The following is a 16,224-nucleotide window of genomic DNA, read 5'->3' on the forward strand; positions in this document are numbered from 1 at the left end:
TACATATGTGAACTCCTCCCATGTGGGAGTGGCTAACTGAGTGGCATAATAATAACACTATTAGCTACCACTACAGTATCCTCTTCACAATCTAGTTTTCAACAGTTTTCTATGATCAATCTTGGATATATTGCACCCTGCCCTGTCATTTATGTAATTATCATAGATTGGGAATAGTTGAAATAGCACATTTCAGAGCAGTAGCACAATTAAGTGATATTTCTCACATTGCAATTTGATAGCGTGAAAAATAGTCCTAGGAAACGATCTGTGTGGAGTGCAAAGCTAAATAATCAGTAAAGTTATCTTTACAGATGAAAGCTTTAAATGTTATATATGTAATTAGGATTTGCATGTTATGGCCTTTATTTTGGTTAATTGTTTTGCAAAATCAGATTTTTTTGATTCCTTACAAAAAAAATCATAAGAAGCACATTAACTTTTTTTTTCCCTGTAAAGCTTAGCCCATTTGAAATAAGTAGTACTTACCAATAATAATTATTTCTTCAACCATATCTTCACTTCCTTTCACATAACTACAAATATCGTTTGCTTCTTTCCCCATTCTTGCATATGCTTTTACCCATGGAATTGTTCACCACTGAACTGGTGTGACAGTGATGAAAAAAAGCAGATATATGCTCCATATACACATATTAAAAGTCAAGTGTGGCACTCATAAATCAAACTAAATTAAAATATGAGCTCGACATCTTTGTGTTTGTTGTCACTGGAAGTGATAAAAATAAAAACCATTTTCCAAATAGGGCTTTGGCGGGGAGTGATTTTTCTTTCTGGTGCTTATTGCTTGAAATACAAAAAAAATAAGCAATAATAAAAATATTCAGTGTATTAAGGATTATTTGTTAAATGTGAGCATTAAAGCCAGTAGAATCTTAACCTCAAACCAAATTAATTTGATGGACTTTGGAAGCATTGTTTTACTGGTAAACTCTGACTGATACCAAGGGGCTATCCCAGACATTCAGTATCCTGCTAAATTGAAAAGGCACCCGTAGACATAACAGTGTGTGAAAAATATGGAATGGTTCATGCTTATAGCTGCAGAATGATCATCTCTTCCTGGTTCGCCATTACGTTCAGTATTCTGAACAGCAAAGTAGCAAGACCATGCTGTATATTGCACACGAATGTGTGATCTTTGGTCAGGTTAAGATTAAGTAAGTCACTATATTTATTTTCCCTTTGGCTTGGCATAGGACAATATGATTTTATTTGTTGTGGAGGAAGGGAGGCAGAGGGCATAGTCTTTGGCATTCTGCAAATTAAGTCGTCTGTGTGACTTTGCTTTGAACAAGTGGGTATCAATTTCTTTTGGGATTAAAAGCATCAATAAAATGCTGGCTCTCCCCTCTCATCCACGCCCTGCATCCATCTATGTCCAGTGACATAAACTGCACTGGGATCTGCTAGGAAACTCAGATCATGCCAGTTAACATAAAAATGTTGCAAAGTTGGTTGCAAAAGCAACAGCCGGTTATTGCTCCACGATGACAGTGCTGTTGGTGACTCTGGCTCCGTACCATCCTCCCCAAAACTGCAAGTCTTTTCCTCCATGTGTAAACTTCACATAGCGGACACCAGGCCCATAGTCAGTGAAAGTGTTTGATATCTGCAAACAAAGCAAAGCATGTCATTAGATGGGAATGGCTACATTCTGCCACATCCTGGATATTAAAGTCAGCACTTGCACAGCAAGAATTCCTCTGTTTTAACTTCCCTCCCATTTTAAGCAGAGCTTCACAACTCCACAGGTCTACCTCTGTTCAACAGCAAATCTGGTGCTGCTGGTTTTCAGTGCTGTTCCAAATGTACCTCCTTCCATTCTGCATCACTCCACTGCGGCACTTCAATCTGGTCAGACTTGTACTCCTGGATCACGCTCATGTCTTCAGACAGAAGTTCGACATGGAGTTCATAGAAAAAGCCCGAGTCGTGTCTCCCTGCATACCTATAGATAAAGGGCAAATCACGGAAGGTATCTTTCAGGGCGTTACCTAGACATTAAGAATCACATTCAATGTATCAAGTGACAAGGGGTGCATGGTAGTGTAGTGGTTAGCGCAATGCTCTACAGTACCAGTGACCCAGGTTCAATTCCCACCGCTGCCTGTAAGGAGTTTGTACCTGCTCCCCGTGACCAAGTAGGTTTCCTCTGGGAGCTCTGCTTTCCTCCCACGGTCCAAAGGCGTACTTGTACGTTAATTGTTCATTATAAATTGTAAATAGGATTCAATCGAGGGATCAAAGGGCTGTAACAGCTCATTCCACGCTCTCTCAATAAATAAATAATCTCAGAGAGAGAGAGAGAGGTACAGCATGGAAACCCGAGTCCAAGTCAACCATCCATTTAACGTCCAGCATCAAACCTACGACAGCCCACTTTATCCTCTCCACATTCGCATTAATTTCCCCATATTCTACTACTTATCTGCAGACTCGGGAAAATTTACCAAGCTGTACCTCTCTGGAATGTGGGAGGAAACCAGAGCACCCGGAGGAAACTCGTGCAGTCACAGGGAGGAACTGCAAATTCCTCACAGAGGAGCTCAGGATTGGACTGGGTAGCACTACCTCCTGCACCGTCACGCCAGCCTGGGAAAGTACAAATGTAGGAACCAACGAGAATTAAACACAAGAAATTCTGCAGATGCTGAAAATCCAGAACAGCACACACAAAATGCTGGAGAAAATCGGCAGGTCAGGCAGAATCTATGAAAATGAACAGTCAAAGTTTCTGGCCGAGACCGTTCTTCAGGACTGGAGAGGAAGGGGAAGATGCCACAATAAAATTCCCAGTGGGAATTTCCCACTCTCAGATACATGTGGCATTAGGAAATTCTGCTTCCAAGTAAGGAATGCTTTAACCACTTTATATAACAATGGAGTTTTTTGTTTGGATTTAGTTATTTCTTGTATAATTTGGTATAATTTATGTTTTTCTGGTGCATGTTGTGTACCTGGAGTGATAAGATTGTGATGTTATTGCACGTAAGACTTTCATTACACCTCTCCATACATGTGTGTATATGACAATAAACTTGACTTTGACTTTGCAAGACTGAATTCTGAACTTTACTGAGGGTCAAGCAGCCACTCATCTGAGTGACTCAACAGCACTAGACCCAAGGGCAAAGGAGCAACAGGTTAGGGACAGGAATGAGTTGTTGGTGATAGGGGCCAGGTGCTGACGGGGTTACTGCTGATGTGGTCCAAATGCTAGAGTACCGACAGAAACACCCACCTGAATGGGCTGCGAGCTCTGTGGATATGAATTCTGTGGAAAGCAGTCAATGTCTGAAAGTGCTTGTCTTATTTTATTTCATTGTTCGAAGTTCAAAGAATATTTATTAGCAAAGTATGTATACTATATACAATCTTGAGATTTGTCTCCTTTCAGGCAACCACAAAACAAAGAAACCCAATTGAACACATTGAAAAATGCTGTCAAATACCCATAGTGCAAAATAAAACAAAGCGTGTAAACAATAAAAAGTAAGAAATTAATATTCTGAAATCAAGTTCATGAAAGTGAAACCACAACAACAAAAACAGTCATAGCTGATCCAGGAGCTTGCTAGCTTCAGATCTTGCTTTCAAACACTTGATCATATTTTAAATACAGCTTTTAAGTTTTTATCATTGTTACTTTTTATTTTTGTGTGTTGGCACGTCGCCAAGTGGTTAAGGCATCGATCTAGTGATCTGAAGTTCGCTAGTTCGAGCCTCAGCTGAGGCAGCGTGTTGTGTCCTTGAGCAAGACACTTAACCACACATTGCTCTGCGACGACACTGGTGCCAAGCTGTATCGGCAACACTGGTGGCGTTGAGAGGGGAGAATTGCAGCATGGGTAACTTCCGGTCTTCCATACAAACTTGCCCAGTCCTGCACCCTGGAAACCTTCCAAGGCGCAAATCCATGGTCTCACGAGACTAATGGATGCCTATTTTTTATTTAATTTGAATGGCTTTTAAGAGCTCCTGATATCCTAAAAAGCCTTTAAGGGCAGAACTATAGAAACTTGTTGCTGCCGGTAGTGGGCTCACCCTAACAAAACTTCTGTCAGAATGGGAGGGGCAGATTGTCCACCATTTCATGTCCCAAGGGAGCAAGTGTGCATGGGTTGGAGCTATGAACTATCAGACTGGGACACCCCTCACTCCATGACATTCCAGAGGAAACAAGTTTGTCAATCTCCCAATATAGATAATACACTCCAATCCATTTGAATCTACAGTTCATGCTGAGGAAGCAATCGGGTAAATTGGTAAATTGTTTTATTATGTTTCGAGGTATAGTGAACAACTTGTCTTGCATACTGTTTTAAAGATCAATTCATTGCAACAGTACCTTGGGGAAGTACAAGGTAAAACATTAACAAGGTGCAGAATAAAGTGTTAGAGATATCTGGCTGAACACGTGATGAGATCAGCTGGGACTTCCTGAGGTCAAACAGAAGCTGGAAATTAGTGAATTAACCAATCAGGACAGGAGAGTTGGGTGGATTGTCCAGGGGGAAGGTGAAGAAGGGGCAGGAGTTAGAGTGGAAGGAGAGGGCAAGGGAGAGGAGGAGGAAGAGGCAAAGGGGGGCACAGGACAGCACAGAAATCCACTCCCAGTCTCTCCTCACCAGAGCCCACAGACCCTGAGCTCCTAGTCAATAAGACAGGCTACTGACAGGCTGGAAGGAATCATTAGTTTAATCAGCTATGAAAATGCAGATCTCTTGAGGAGAAGGCAGACTATCCAGGTAAAGGAATGTAGGCAAGCCTGTGTCAAATTTTTTTCACTCCTGCGGGAATTTTCTTATTTAGAAAATGTGAAATGTAATGCGCACATACAATGAAGAAAATGCACCAAACTCTCCCCTCTTCAGCCTCTCCACACACTGCCAAGCCTTCAATGCTCTTGTCTGCTCAGATCAGAATTACTGCAAAGTACTTGCTCATTCTGTTAGACAATGCGCACGGGGAGACAGATGTTATTCTTTGTATTGTCCGTTTTTCTGATTGAACCGAGGGCTGCTCCTCAACTTACCAGTCCTTCACAGTGATGGCGGGTTGAAGACTGTCCAATTTCTCAGCGTCTAATCCTTCTGAGACCAGGTTGACCAGCTGAGTTTTTCGACACCATCTAACAAATATAAATATGCAATAATTGAATTCAATTATTGGGAGGACTGCTACATCCAACTGCTTTAATGATGGCTGGTCTACGCACAGCGACTAATAGGATGTCTAGCATTATTATTAATTACGATGATTAGGCTAATTAGACAGCAGTGTACAGGTACAACTGTTAATAAGGCTCTGGCACAATTGTTAATGAAATTGTTCTGTACAGATGTATGACCGATTTGAACATATTGTTCTGTCCAGATTTTGTCAGCTCACTGAGCATAAACCAGAAAACACAGACATGGGTCCAGTTGGATTAACCTCTGGATATTTCTGCAATCTGCTGGCTATTAAGGGACTCCCATTGTGCCTGTGATGGCTTGTTAGAAGATTCTAATCAGTTCTAGTCCTTGCATCATTGTCCTTTGCCCTGCAAAAGCTTTCTCTTCACAAACATCTCCAATTTGCTTTAAGAAGCTACGAATGAATGTGCTTCCAATCTCTTTACAAGCACTGCTCCTGTCCATACAGAAACAATAGATTCATGCATCGAGGGAGAGAGGAAGAGGAGAGCCATCCACAGTACCACCGATGCAGCAGAGAGGGCCTCAAGATGGCTGTGGCTCGAAACAGGGGAGCCATGGAGTCATAAATAGCTAGCCATCTGGACACAAGCTGGGGTCTGATCAGCCCCGGCTGGGTCACCTGGAGGAGGTTGTATGATGTTGGAAGACCCGAAACACCCAATGATTCCAGGAACATCACTGAAGATGTGTCCAGAAGCATCAATAGATGTATCTACACAGATTCCACTCTGATTCTCTTGCCCAGAACCTTAAATTTATTTGCTCTGGTTCCTGTCTCTACCTTCTGTAGAACCATCTTCTCCTCTACTAATTGATCAAAACCCCATCATAACCTTGACACAAGAGGTTCTGCAGAAGCTGGAATCAAATCAAATCAAATCAAGTTTAATTATCATCCAAACCATACATAGATACAGCTGAACGAGATAGCATTCCACCAGGGCCAAGGTGCAAGACATTCAAAACAGCAAGCATGCATTCAAAAATAGCGAGTAACATTCAAAATAGTGAGCAAAGAAGCATCATACACAAAATGCTGGAGGAACTCAGCAGGCCAGGAAGCATCTATGGAAAAGAGTACAGTCAACATTTCAGGCTGAAACCCTTTGGCATGACTGGAGAGAAAAAAGCTGAGGAGTAGATTTGAAAGATGAGGGGAGGGGAGAGAGAATCACCAGATGATAGGTAATCACCAGGTGAAACTTGGAGGGGGAGGGATGAAGTAAAGAGCTGGGAAGATGATTGGTGAAAGAGACAGAAGGCCATGGAAGAAAGAAAAGGGGGGAGGAGCATCAGAGGAAGGTGATGGGTGGGCCAAGAGTTAAGGTGAGAGAGGGAAAAGGGGATGGGAAATGGTGAAGGTGGGGGGAGGGGCATTACCAGAAGTTTGAGAAATCAATGTTCATGCCATTAGGTTGGAGACTACCCAAATGGAATAAAAGGTGATGTTCCTCCAAGTTAACCTGTCTTGTTGAGGCCATGGATGGACATATCGGAATGGGAAGCATTTTCACTTGGAAAAAAAAAAGCATATATAGTCCAAGACCCTGAGACCCTGGAATGGAGCAACATATACAAGGTGTTGGAGGAACTCAACAGATCAAGCCCCATGAAGGGCCTGAGACGTTCAGGACCAGAAATAGAGACTGGACCAGAAGCCAGAATGAAAGAGTAAGGGGGAGGAGCACGAGTCAGTCTGTCAGTTCCACCAGTGGTCTGTTGGGCTTCCACTGACCCAAGTGGATTTTCATTGTTTTGTGACAAAATAACTGAGATTTGATGCAGCACTGAATTTGGCCATTCAACTCAATGAGTGTCTATTCGCTTTATACAAGTGTAGTCCAGGAGTTTCAATCAAGGTTGAGTAGTTTTCTTAGTCTGGAAAGGGTAGGTTGGGCAAATGTAGACAAGGAGGCAGAAACAGTCCTGCCAATGCCAAAGGGAATTGGTACACCGTCTGGCAGCAGGAAAGTGGAGCTGTAGGCTGCTCCCATCCCAGCACATGATACCATAGATGGGCTGGCAATAGATCAGTGAGAAGAATGTATAAAGAACAAATATAGAGGAACCTCTTGAGATAACTATGTATGGGGCCATATTCTAATCCATGTGTGAGGGGATATGAGCCTGGCAGGAAGGAGAATGATGATTGTCAACTCCAAATATGAGTAGGCTACGGAGATTCCTTAGAGGAAGTAGAACTTGTCGACCAAGGCAACTGTAGCTAACCTCAAAGTAAGAAGGGGCGAAGATGGTGGTTGTCACAACCTCTGTACTCCTCCCAGTTCTGTCACTGAGTGACTCAAAGTAGAATCCATTGCTGTAACTGTGCAGACTGCAAGGAGTAGAGTCATGTGAAAGCAAATCAAACCAAAGGAGCTACAATGACTCAAATGCAACAGGAGGGACCTCCACAGTATTTTCCTGGGATCCTTACTCAAAAGATGTAACAAAATATTTCTGGATATTTTGACTGGGGAAGGGCTTCCCACTGTCTCCAGGAAGATCTTCCACTTTCCATCCATTCCCATCATTATCAATCAGCTCCCAGAAGTTGAATTCCTCTGTGTAAGTTGGAAAAGACAACTTGTTAATCCAAACATCACTTCAATAATTTGTTCACGGTTAAATATATATTTGTTTTAAACTTAATAATGAGTTGCCTTTTCTAGATAATTGTATAATTCCTTTTACTATCTCTCCATTGATTTTCACTTCCCTTCTAATCTTTTGAATGTACCCTCCCTACTGAAGCCAGTGCCTGGAGCTGAATATTGTGTCCAGGGCAGTTCTAGTCCTCTGCCTCTATCTGTGGCCATTCTGTGATCAAAGACTGAAAGACGCTATGGGAAATAGTCCACAGTCTGCCTCAGCAACAGATCTCCCTGCAGGTGATGTCCATAGTTGGCAGATCCTGCAAAGAGGGGACTGTCGTAGTTCAGTGGATACTGTTCTTATCTCCAAAACACAAAGTCATGGGTTCAAGACCCACTTTGAAGATTTGGCCCCATAATCAAATACAGACATCCTTGTGTGAGGCAGTTCTCCAGCAACAAATTGGCTTTTAAAAAAATAACACATTAAAATGAGGCCCTGTCTGTTCTCTTAGGAGGATGGAAAAGATATCTTGGCTTTATTTCAGAGAAGAGAGGTGGGGAGCTCTCTAGTGCTCTGCCTCATATTTAACTGAGCAACACCATCACTGAAACAGGTTGTTGGTTATGTGCCTCATTACTCCTTGTGGCAAGTACATTGATGCATTTGGATTGTTTCTTTCACAATAGTGAATACAAATCATAAATACCACAATGGATGAAAGGCACTTGAGGTCATGAAGAATTTGATAGAAATGTTAATGTTTGCTTTCTTACAACACACATCAAAGTTGCTGGTGAACGCAGCAGGCCAGGCAGCATCTCTAGGAAGAGGTGCAGTCGACGTTTCAGGCTGAGACCCTTTGTCAGGACTAACTGAAGGAAGAGTTAATAAGAGATTTGAAAGTGGGAGGGTGAGGGGGAAATCCAAAATGATAGGAGAAGACAGGAGGGGGAGGGATGGAGCCAAGAGCTGGACAGGTGATTGGCAAAGGGGATACGAGAGGATCATGGGACAGGAGGCCCAGGGAGAAGGAAAAGGGGGGGGAACCGAGGATGGGCAAGGGGTACAGTCAGAGGGGCAGAGGGAGAAAAAGGAGAGTGAGAGAAAGAATGTGTGTATAAAATAAATAACGGATTGGGTATGGGGGGGAGGTGGGGCATTAGCGGAAGTTAGAGAAGTCAATGTTCATGCCATCAGGTTGGAGGCTACCCAGACGGAATACAAGGTGTTGTTCTTCCAACCTGAGTGTGACTTCATCTTTACAGTAGAGGAGTCCGTGGATAGACATGTCAGAATGGGAATGGGATGTGGAATTAAAATGTGTGGCCACTGGGAGATCCTGCTTTTTCTGGCGGACAGAGCGTAGATGTTCAGCAAAATGGTCTCCCAGTCTGCATCGGGTCTCACCAATATATAAAAGGCCACATCGGGAGCACCGGAGCTTTCCGCAGGGATCGCTCCCTACGCAACTCCCTTGTCCATTCGTTCCCTCCCATCCCTCCCCACTGATCTCCCTCCTGGCACTTATCCGTGTAAGCGGAACAAGTGCTACACATGCCCTTACACTTCCTCCCTTACCACCATTCAGGGCCCCAAACAGTCCTTCCAGGTGAGGCGACACTTCACCTGTGAGTCGGCTCGGGTGATATACTGCGTCCGGTGCTCCCGATGTGGCCTTCTATATATTGGCAAGACCCGACGCAGACTGGGAGATCATCTTGCTAAACACCTACGCTCTGTCCGCCAGAGAAAGCAGGATCTCCCAGTGGCCACACATTTTAATTCCACATCCCATTCCCATTCTGACATGTCTATCCACGGCCTCCTCTACTGTAAAAATGAAGCCACACGCAGGTTGGAGGAACAACACCTTATAATTGGTCTGGGTAGCCTCCAACCTGATGGCATGAACATCGACTTCTCTAACTTCTGCTAATCCCCCACTTCCCCCCCCGTACCCCATCCGTTATTTATTTTTATACACACATTCTTTCTCTCACTCTCCTTTTTCTCCCTCTGTCCCTCTGATTATACCCCTTGCCCATCCTCTTGGTGCCCCCCCGCCCTTTTCCTTCTCCCCGGACCTCCTGTCCCATGATCCTCTCATATCCCTTTTGCCAATCACCTGTCCAGCTCTTGGCTCCATCCCTCCCCCTCCTGTCTTCTCCTATCAGTTTGGATCTCCCCCTCCCCCTCCCACTTTCAAATCTCTTACTAACTCTTCCTTCAGTTAGTCCTGACGAAGGGTCTCGGCCTGAAACGTTGACTGTACCTCTTCCTAGAGACGCTGCCTGGCCTGCTGCGTTCACCAGCAACTTTGATGTGTGTTGCTCGAATTTCCAGCATCTGCAGAATTCCTCTTGTTTATGTTTGCTTTCTTCACTGGATTGTGTTGTGCTCTGGACATTGGATTGTGTTGTTACCAAGGACACCTTGTTACCAGGATGAATCTGACAAGATGATGTGTATATGATTTGGGAAGTTATCTGATGGAGAAAGTTAAATTGATCTAAGAGGTTCATGGTGTTGAAACCGGGAAACCCCAATTATTTCCTCAGTATAGGACGACTATGACCACTTTGCACTACAATGGACTTTGGATTTTTTGTTTAAGTGTGTTTATTATATTGTATCATTTATGTTTTCTTGTGAATGTTGTGTTTCTGATGCTTTGTGCCTGTGATAGGGCTCCAATCGCATTGTTTTCATTGCACCTCTTGCATTCATGTACTTGTGCATATGGCAATGAACTCAACTTTGACTTTGACTTAGATTTCCTCTGGTGAGGGAACTCTTACCTTCAAAGCTAAGGCATTTATCAAGGACACCAAGAAATTATTTTTCACATAGAACAAAGGGGTAATATTTTCCTTGGGTCAATTGGAGCTTTGAATAAAGACATAGATGGACTTTTGTGTTTCAGAAGGATAATTAACTGAGGAGATGTAAGAAGATAATTAACGATGGAGATGTGCTAAAACCAGCTGTGATCTGTTTAATTGGTTTTCATTTATATATCTATCTACTTGTTTGTTTGTGTGTTTGTTTATTTATTTATCAGCATACAGCGCAGAGTAGGCTCTTCCGGCCACACCACCCAGCAATCCCCCAATTTAGTCCTATCCTAATCATGGGACAATTTACAATGACCAATCGGTATGTCTATGGAATGTGGGAGGAAACCACAACACTCGGAGGAAACCCACGCGGTCACGGGGAGAACGTACAAACTCCTTACAGGCAGCGGCAGGAATTGAACCTGCATTTTAAAGTGTTCTGCCGACCACTACACTACCGTGCCACCCCAAGTAGAGGAACAGATTTGAAACACTGAGTGATTTACCCTGGATTCCTAAGAGTTCCTCTAAATACTTGTGCTATATTAGCCAGGATCAACTGAAACTATAAAATATTTAAATAGGATATCAAGATTGTTTTAATCATTATCCAAAAGGCGATGACACAAACCTTCTCCACATGCATTCTTGATTAGATTTTTTTTCGCAGACGTGCAAAAATAAAATGCATCCCAGTCCTCTGCTGTTACAGCTTGACTTCCCTTTGGCAAACCGTCACTGTGAGGTTGCAGGTTTAGTCCATCCACGAGCTCCTTCCACTGCTGGCAGACGAGTCTACAGATGTAAACCAGCTCCCTGGGAGGAACGTAGGAAAGGATTTTGAGCAGCAGCTGTTCAGGTAGTGCATCTATATCAACCATGGTTCAAACGGACTTCCACTCACATCCACCGGAGCTGCAAGGAGTATTTTTAGAGAGGCAGGTTTTGAGATTGATAAAGCAAGAGAAGAACTGTGTTGCCTTAACAAATTGGATTAAAAGTGTAACTGGTAGATAGGACATAAAGAACTGAAAAGAACGTTCACCCTAACCGTTCCATACGAGTACTGTTGCTGTACACAAGACTCCTTCCACCTTTTTGATTCAGTCTCTTACCACAACTTATTTCTGCATCTTTTCTTAACTGCATGTAGAACATTAAAACAGAAGTAACCTACTTAACCCCTCAAACCTGATCTGGGGTTCACTGAGATCATGGCTTTGACCTTTAGGCTGTAATGGTCATTGCTACCAAACATCTATTGATCTAAGGTTGGGAATTTACAGTGGACCTTGCCTCTGTCTCATATGCGCAATGCAAGAATGACAGCAGGAAAAGTAGGATTAAATGTTTTTACTGAGTCATGGTAGCCATGGTTGACGCTGGGCAATTTACAGTGCAGGAGTGACAAACCGGGCCTGCTGAGGTGAAATCAGGAGCACTCAAAAACTCACACAGAAAGACAGGGCCTTCTGCACATAGGAGGCCCAACTGACTCACCGTGCAATCAATTGGCAGGTATGCTCATAATCACTTGCCATATTCTTACGATCAATCCAGTACTGGTTGGTGTCAATGTTCATTTGAGGTAGTGAGTTCTAAAACTCTATCACCCTCCTTTAACAATTTTCTGAAAGATCCTTAAGCACTGGTTCTCAGTCCTAGATTTTCCAGAAAGTAGATATTGTCCAGTGTTGTCGACCTTATAACTTTCCCTCAATACCTTGGAGTATCTAATCAAGTCATCTCTTAACATTGTGAATTCAAAAGAAAGCAAATTAAGCTGAAAGAATAGTTAGGCAGCATCTGAGAAAAGAAAAACAAGAAGTGGGATATCCTTCATCAGAACTGGGTGAGAAAGAAAACAGGTTCGTTTTCCGTAGCAGAGAAGGTGGGAGACAGATAAGTAGAACATAGATCTGACAGGGAGACACCAGTTGACATGATGCAGCAGTTAGAAGCAGCCATGAAGTCACGTAGCATCCATGGAAACAGAAACTCTCTTTTCACAATTTGAGCAGTTGCAAGTTTCTTTCTTTTTAAATCTTTTTATTGAATTAGTACACAAAAGGTAAACCATATAGGCACTGTTGCAATATAACTTTACAAGAGATATTAATTCACAAAAGGAAGTTAGTACAAACAGTGCAGTTTAGATATAAAATAACAAGGCAATATAATAGTATACTAATTTTCATACATGTCAATAAGGAAAAGAAAAAAAAACCCCAAAAAACCCACCGTGCAACTAATCTAAAAAGCAAAGCAAAGCAATGGGCTAACTAGGTATCAAGTAGAGTTAAACAACTTAAAACAATCACGTCCTCAAACCCGACTTCCATTAAAAACAGTTAAAAAGCAAGAAGGGAATGTAAATATGGACAGAGAGAGAAAAAAAATTACATTAAATGAAAATGTTGAATAAAAGATCTCCAGGTCTGTTCAAATTTAACTGAAGGCAATTGCAAGTTTCAAACAAATTTTTTACTACTCACAATCAAATCCAGGTGTCACAACGGTAAACAACCTGTGACTCATTCCAAGGTCAATACATTGTCCCAAAGTGCAGGGCTCAGCGATGTTCATTGTATTTTAACCAGGCATATTCTAACTAGTGTTTGTTCAGTATCTTATTCCTTGCATGTCAGTGTTCCAGATATATGTAAAGGTCAATGTTCTGAAACTAGTACCTTCAGTCAGGTAGATGAAGCTTACTAACAATTCTTTTTTCGTTGAGGTTGCCAGCAAACAACAGGCCAGTGAGAAAAATGGTAAGTCGCTTTCCTGGAACAGTAACTGTTGACCTTCTCAAGCTCTCTCTTTATTTCATGTTTCCAGCAACTGTTGTGCTTCGCTCTTCAGACAATAATTGTTCAAAGTGATGTGAACTCTGCTGTGTTTGAATATAACAGCATAATTTGGTTGAAATACTCTATCAATATAACTGCAAATCCAGATCAATAGATAAATAAATATGGGAAGTAGATTTAACTTTACATAACTGTGACATGTCCTGCTTTGGACCTATAGAGTGTAGATCAGAATATTTAATAAACTATAAAGAACTGGACAGCAAAGGATATTTCAGGGTCTATGTTTTTTTTCTATTGCAGATCTCTCTCTCTCTGTTTCTTTCACTCTCTCTCTCTTTATCTCTCATCCCCGGCCCCTCTCTCTCTCCATGGATGCTGCTTGACCTGCTAAGTATTTTTGTCTTATTTTATAATTTTCAATGTAAAGCTCTTCTGAAGGGAGGCTCACAGACCCAAAATGGAGTTAGTGCTCCACTCAAGCTACTTCCATCTCTGCTTACTCTCACCCTTTTGCAAACTCCTTGGTTACCAAACCAAGTTTGAGTACAGGAGAGGTGTTGGACTGAAATTGCAGTTCAGGAATTAGAGAACGGATTCTGCAGGGGGCGCTCAGGGAGTGAGGTCGTCTCTGGCTTCGCTCCATTCCCGTTATCTTTTTTCACCTATGATCTCCTTGGTCTAATTAATTTTATCCACACCAGAAGATTTATTCTATCTTACTGATTTTTTCATAAATTGCAACTCTGGAGTTTAAAGAAATGAGTACAAGATCCAAAGCCAAAGATGGGAAAGACTCTGACGGGAACGGAGGGAAAAAGAAAGGTGATTCCAAACAAACGGAACTAACTTATGAGGCTATGATGAAGTGTCTGGAGGAAAAGTTCGAGGAACAACTGCAAAAATTATCTGAAATTTTATCTGTTCAATTTGAACAATATCGTCAACGCCTTAGTGAAGATTTAAAATCAATCACGGAATCTTTGAAATCCCTGGATTGTGAAGTTCAAAAACATGGAGGTAAAATCTCTGAACTGGATATTAAATCTCAGAAGACGGATTCAAAAGTTGAGAACTTAGAGAAGAATTTAGCTTCGACTACTAAACAACTGCAACACCTTAAATCCAAAGTCATCGATCGAGAAGACAAAACTTACGCATAATTGGTCTATCCGAGGACGTTGAGTTTGGAGACGCTGTAATATCCTTTGCTCAACTTTTAAAGGATACGTTCAGTTCAGTTTTTCCCAACGACCCTCCATTACTTGACCGTGCTCATCGTATACCGTGGACAAAGTCGACATCGGTTGTATCCAAACCGAGACCAGTTATTCTTCGTTTTCATTATGTTAATTTTAAAGAACAGCTTCTCCAGGCTGCTCGTCGACAAGGGATGATAAAGTATCGCCAGCATTCCTTCAGGATAGTTCAAGATTATAGTCCCGGAGTGATGAAGGAGCGACTGACTTTTAAACCGCTAATGTCGGAATGTTATCAAAAAAATCTCAAACCGGCGCATTTGTATCCTGCACGTCTCAGAATTTCTCTTTCTGATGGATCTCGTCGTGTCTTCCATTCCATAACCGCCGCCCGAAGCTTTTTGGATGATAACTACCCACCTGAGACGCACACTTAATTAATGTCTGGTGCTTTCAGCACCAGCTTTTTTCTCTGGTGTTTTTTTTAAAAAAAACTTTCTACCACCGTACGATGAAGGTTTTTTATAAGCTCCAGATTTTTGTTTTGTGCTTACTACTACAGTTATTATTTTACAACCCATATAGAATACTTATTTCTTGTGAATAACATCATTTTCTTTTAGTTAATTTTTTCTTTAACTTTTTGTTTTTCGCTATTATTACTAACGATTTGATCTGACGATCATTTTTAGTTATATGTTTTTTATTTTTGGTGTCCATATAAAAATGGCGATTTGTCTTTCTTTTTGCACAATCTCCTTTGTTTTTTTTGGGACGCCATGTTCTCATGTTTCTTCTCCCCATAATCCCTCTTCTGGAAGCGACATTTTACTTGTTTATAATTAACTAATCATACGTATTGATACTAACTTTTTTATTTATATATTTTAGTAATTATACTATGTAGACTATTTTACTGTAGTGTTTATTTTTCATATATATCAGTTTCCGGGGGGGGGGGTCATCTATATGACATATATCTTTGGAGTTGCCTCCTGCAGAAATGGGGTTAGAGTTAGTATTAGTACTTTCTTCAGCCTTCTCTGGCTTAGTTCGGAGTTCTTGAGGTTGGTGGGTCTCTTTCTTTTTTAATTTTTTCTATTGGGCTGATTTAGACAAAGATGTCCGCAGTGTCGAGATTTCCGGTTCCTCTCTGTTCACCTATTCCTCTTCCAATTTCATGAGTTCACATACAAGAGGAATTCTGCAGATGCTGGAAATTCAAGCAACACACAGAAAAGTTGCTGGTGAACGCAGCAGGCCAGGCAGCATCTCTAGGAAGAGGTGCAGTCGACGTTTCAGGCCGAGACCCTTCGTCAGGACTAACTGAAGGAAGAGTGAGTAAGGGATTTGAAAGTTGGAGGGGGAGGGGGAGATGCAAAATGATAGGAGAAGACAGGAGGGGGAGGGATAGAGCCAAGAGCTGGACAGGTGATTGGCAAAAGGGATACGAGAGGGTTATGGGGCAGGAGGTCCGGGGAGAAAGACAAGGCGGGGGGAAACCCAGAGAATGGTCAGAGGGACAGAGGGAGAAAAAGGAGAGTGAGAGAAAGAA

At 42.0% G+C, this 16,224-nt stretch overlaps 1 protein-coding gene across 1 annotated transcript; it reads right to left on the reverse strand.

Annotated features, from left to right (window-relative positions):
• LOC134337833 (F-box only protein 2-like) lies at nucleotides 1-14,739 on the reverse strand. Its single transcript, XM_063033131.1, has 6 exons — nucleotides 14,628-14,739; nucleotides 11,292-11,575; nucleotides 7,663-7,789; nucleotides 5,060-5,155; nucleotides 1,837-1,972; nucleotides 1-1,633 (listed from the first exon to the last, which is right to left on the reverse strand). Exons 2-6 carry the CDS (start codon nucleotides 11,539-11,541, stop codon nucleotides 1,499-1,501), a joined length of 744 nt encoding a protein of 247 aa, XP_062889201.1. The 5' UTR covers nucleotides 11,542-11,575; nucleotides 14,628-14,739; the 3' UTR covers nucleotides 1-1,498.
• Between the last annotated feature and the right edge of the window lie 1,485 nt (nucleotides 14,740-16,224).

Source organism: Mobula hypostoma, chromosome 25 (assembly GCF_963921235.1).
Source record: "Mobula hypostoma chromosome 25, sMobHyp1.1, whole genome shotgun sequence".
Lineage (NCBI taxonomy): Eukaryota > Metazoa > Chordata > Chondrichthyes > Myliobatiformes > Myliobatidae > Mobula > Mobula hypostoma.

Excerpts from the sequence above, each read along its gene's own strand:
- LOC134337833 (XM_063033131.1), bottom strand. The coding sequence starts at position 11,541 with ATGGTTGATATAGATGCACTACCTGAACAGCTGCTGCTCAAAATCCTT. Across the intron at positions 5,156-7,662 it reads TATTTTGTTACATCTTTTGA|ATGGTGTCGAAAAACTCAGC; the intron begins GTAAGGATCCCA and ends TATATTTGTTAG. Across the intron at positions 1,973-5,059 it reads GCCATCACTGTGAAGGACTG|GTATGCAGGGAGACACGACT; the intron begins GTAAGTTGAGGA and ends CTTTATCTATAG.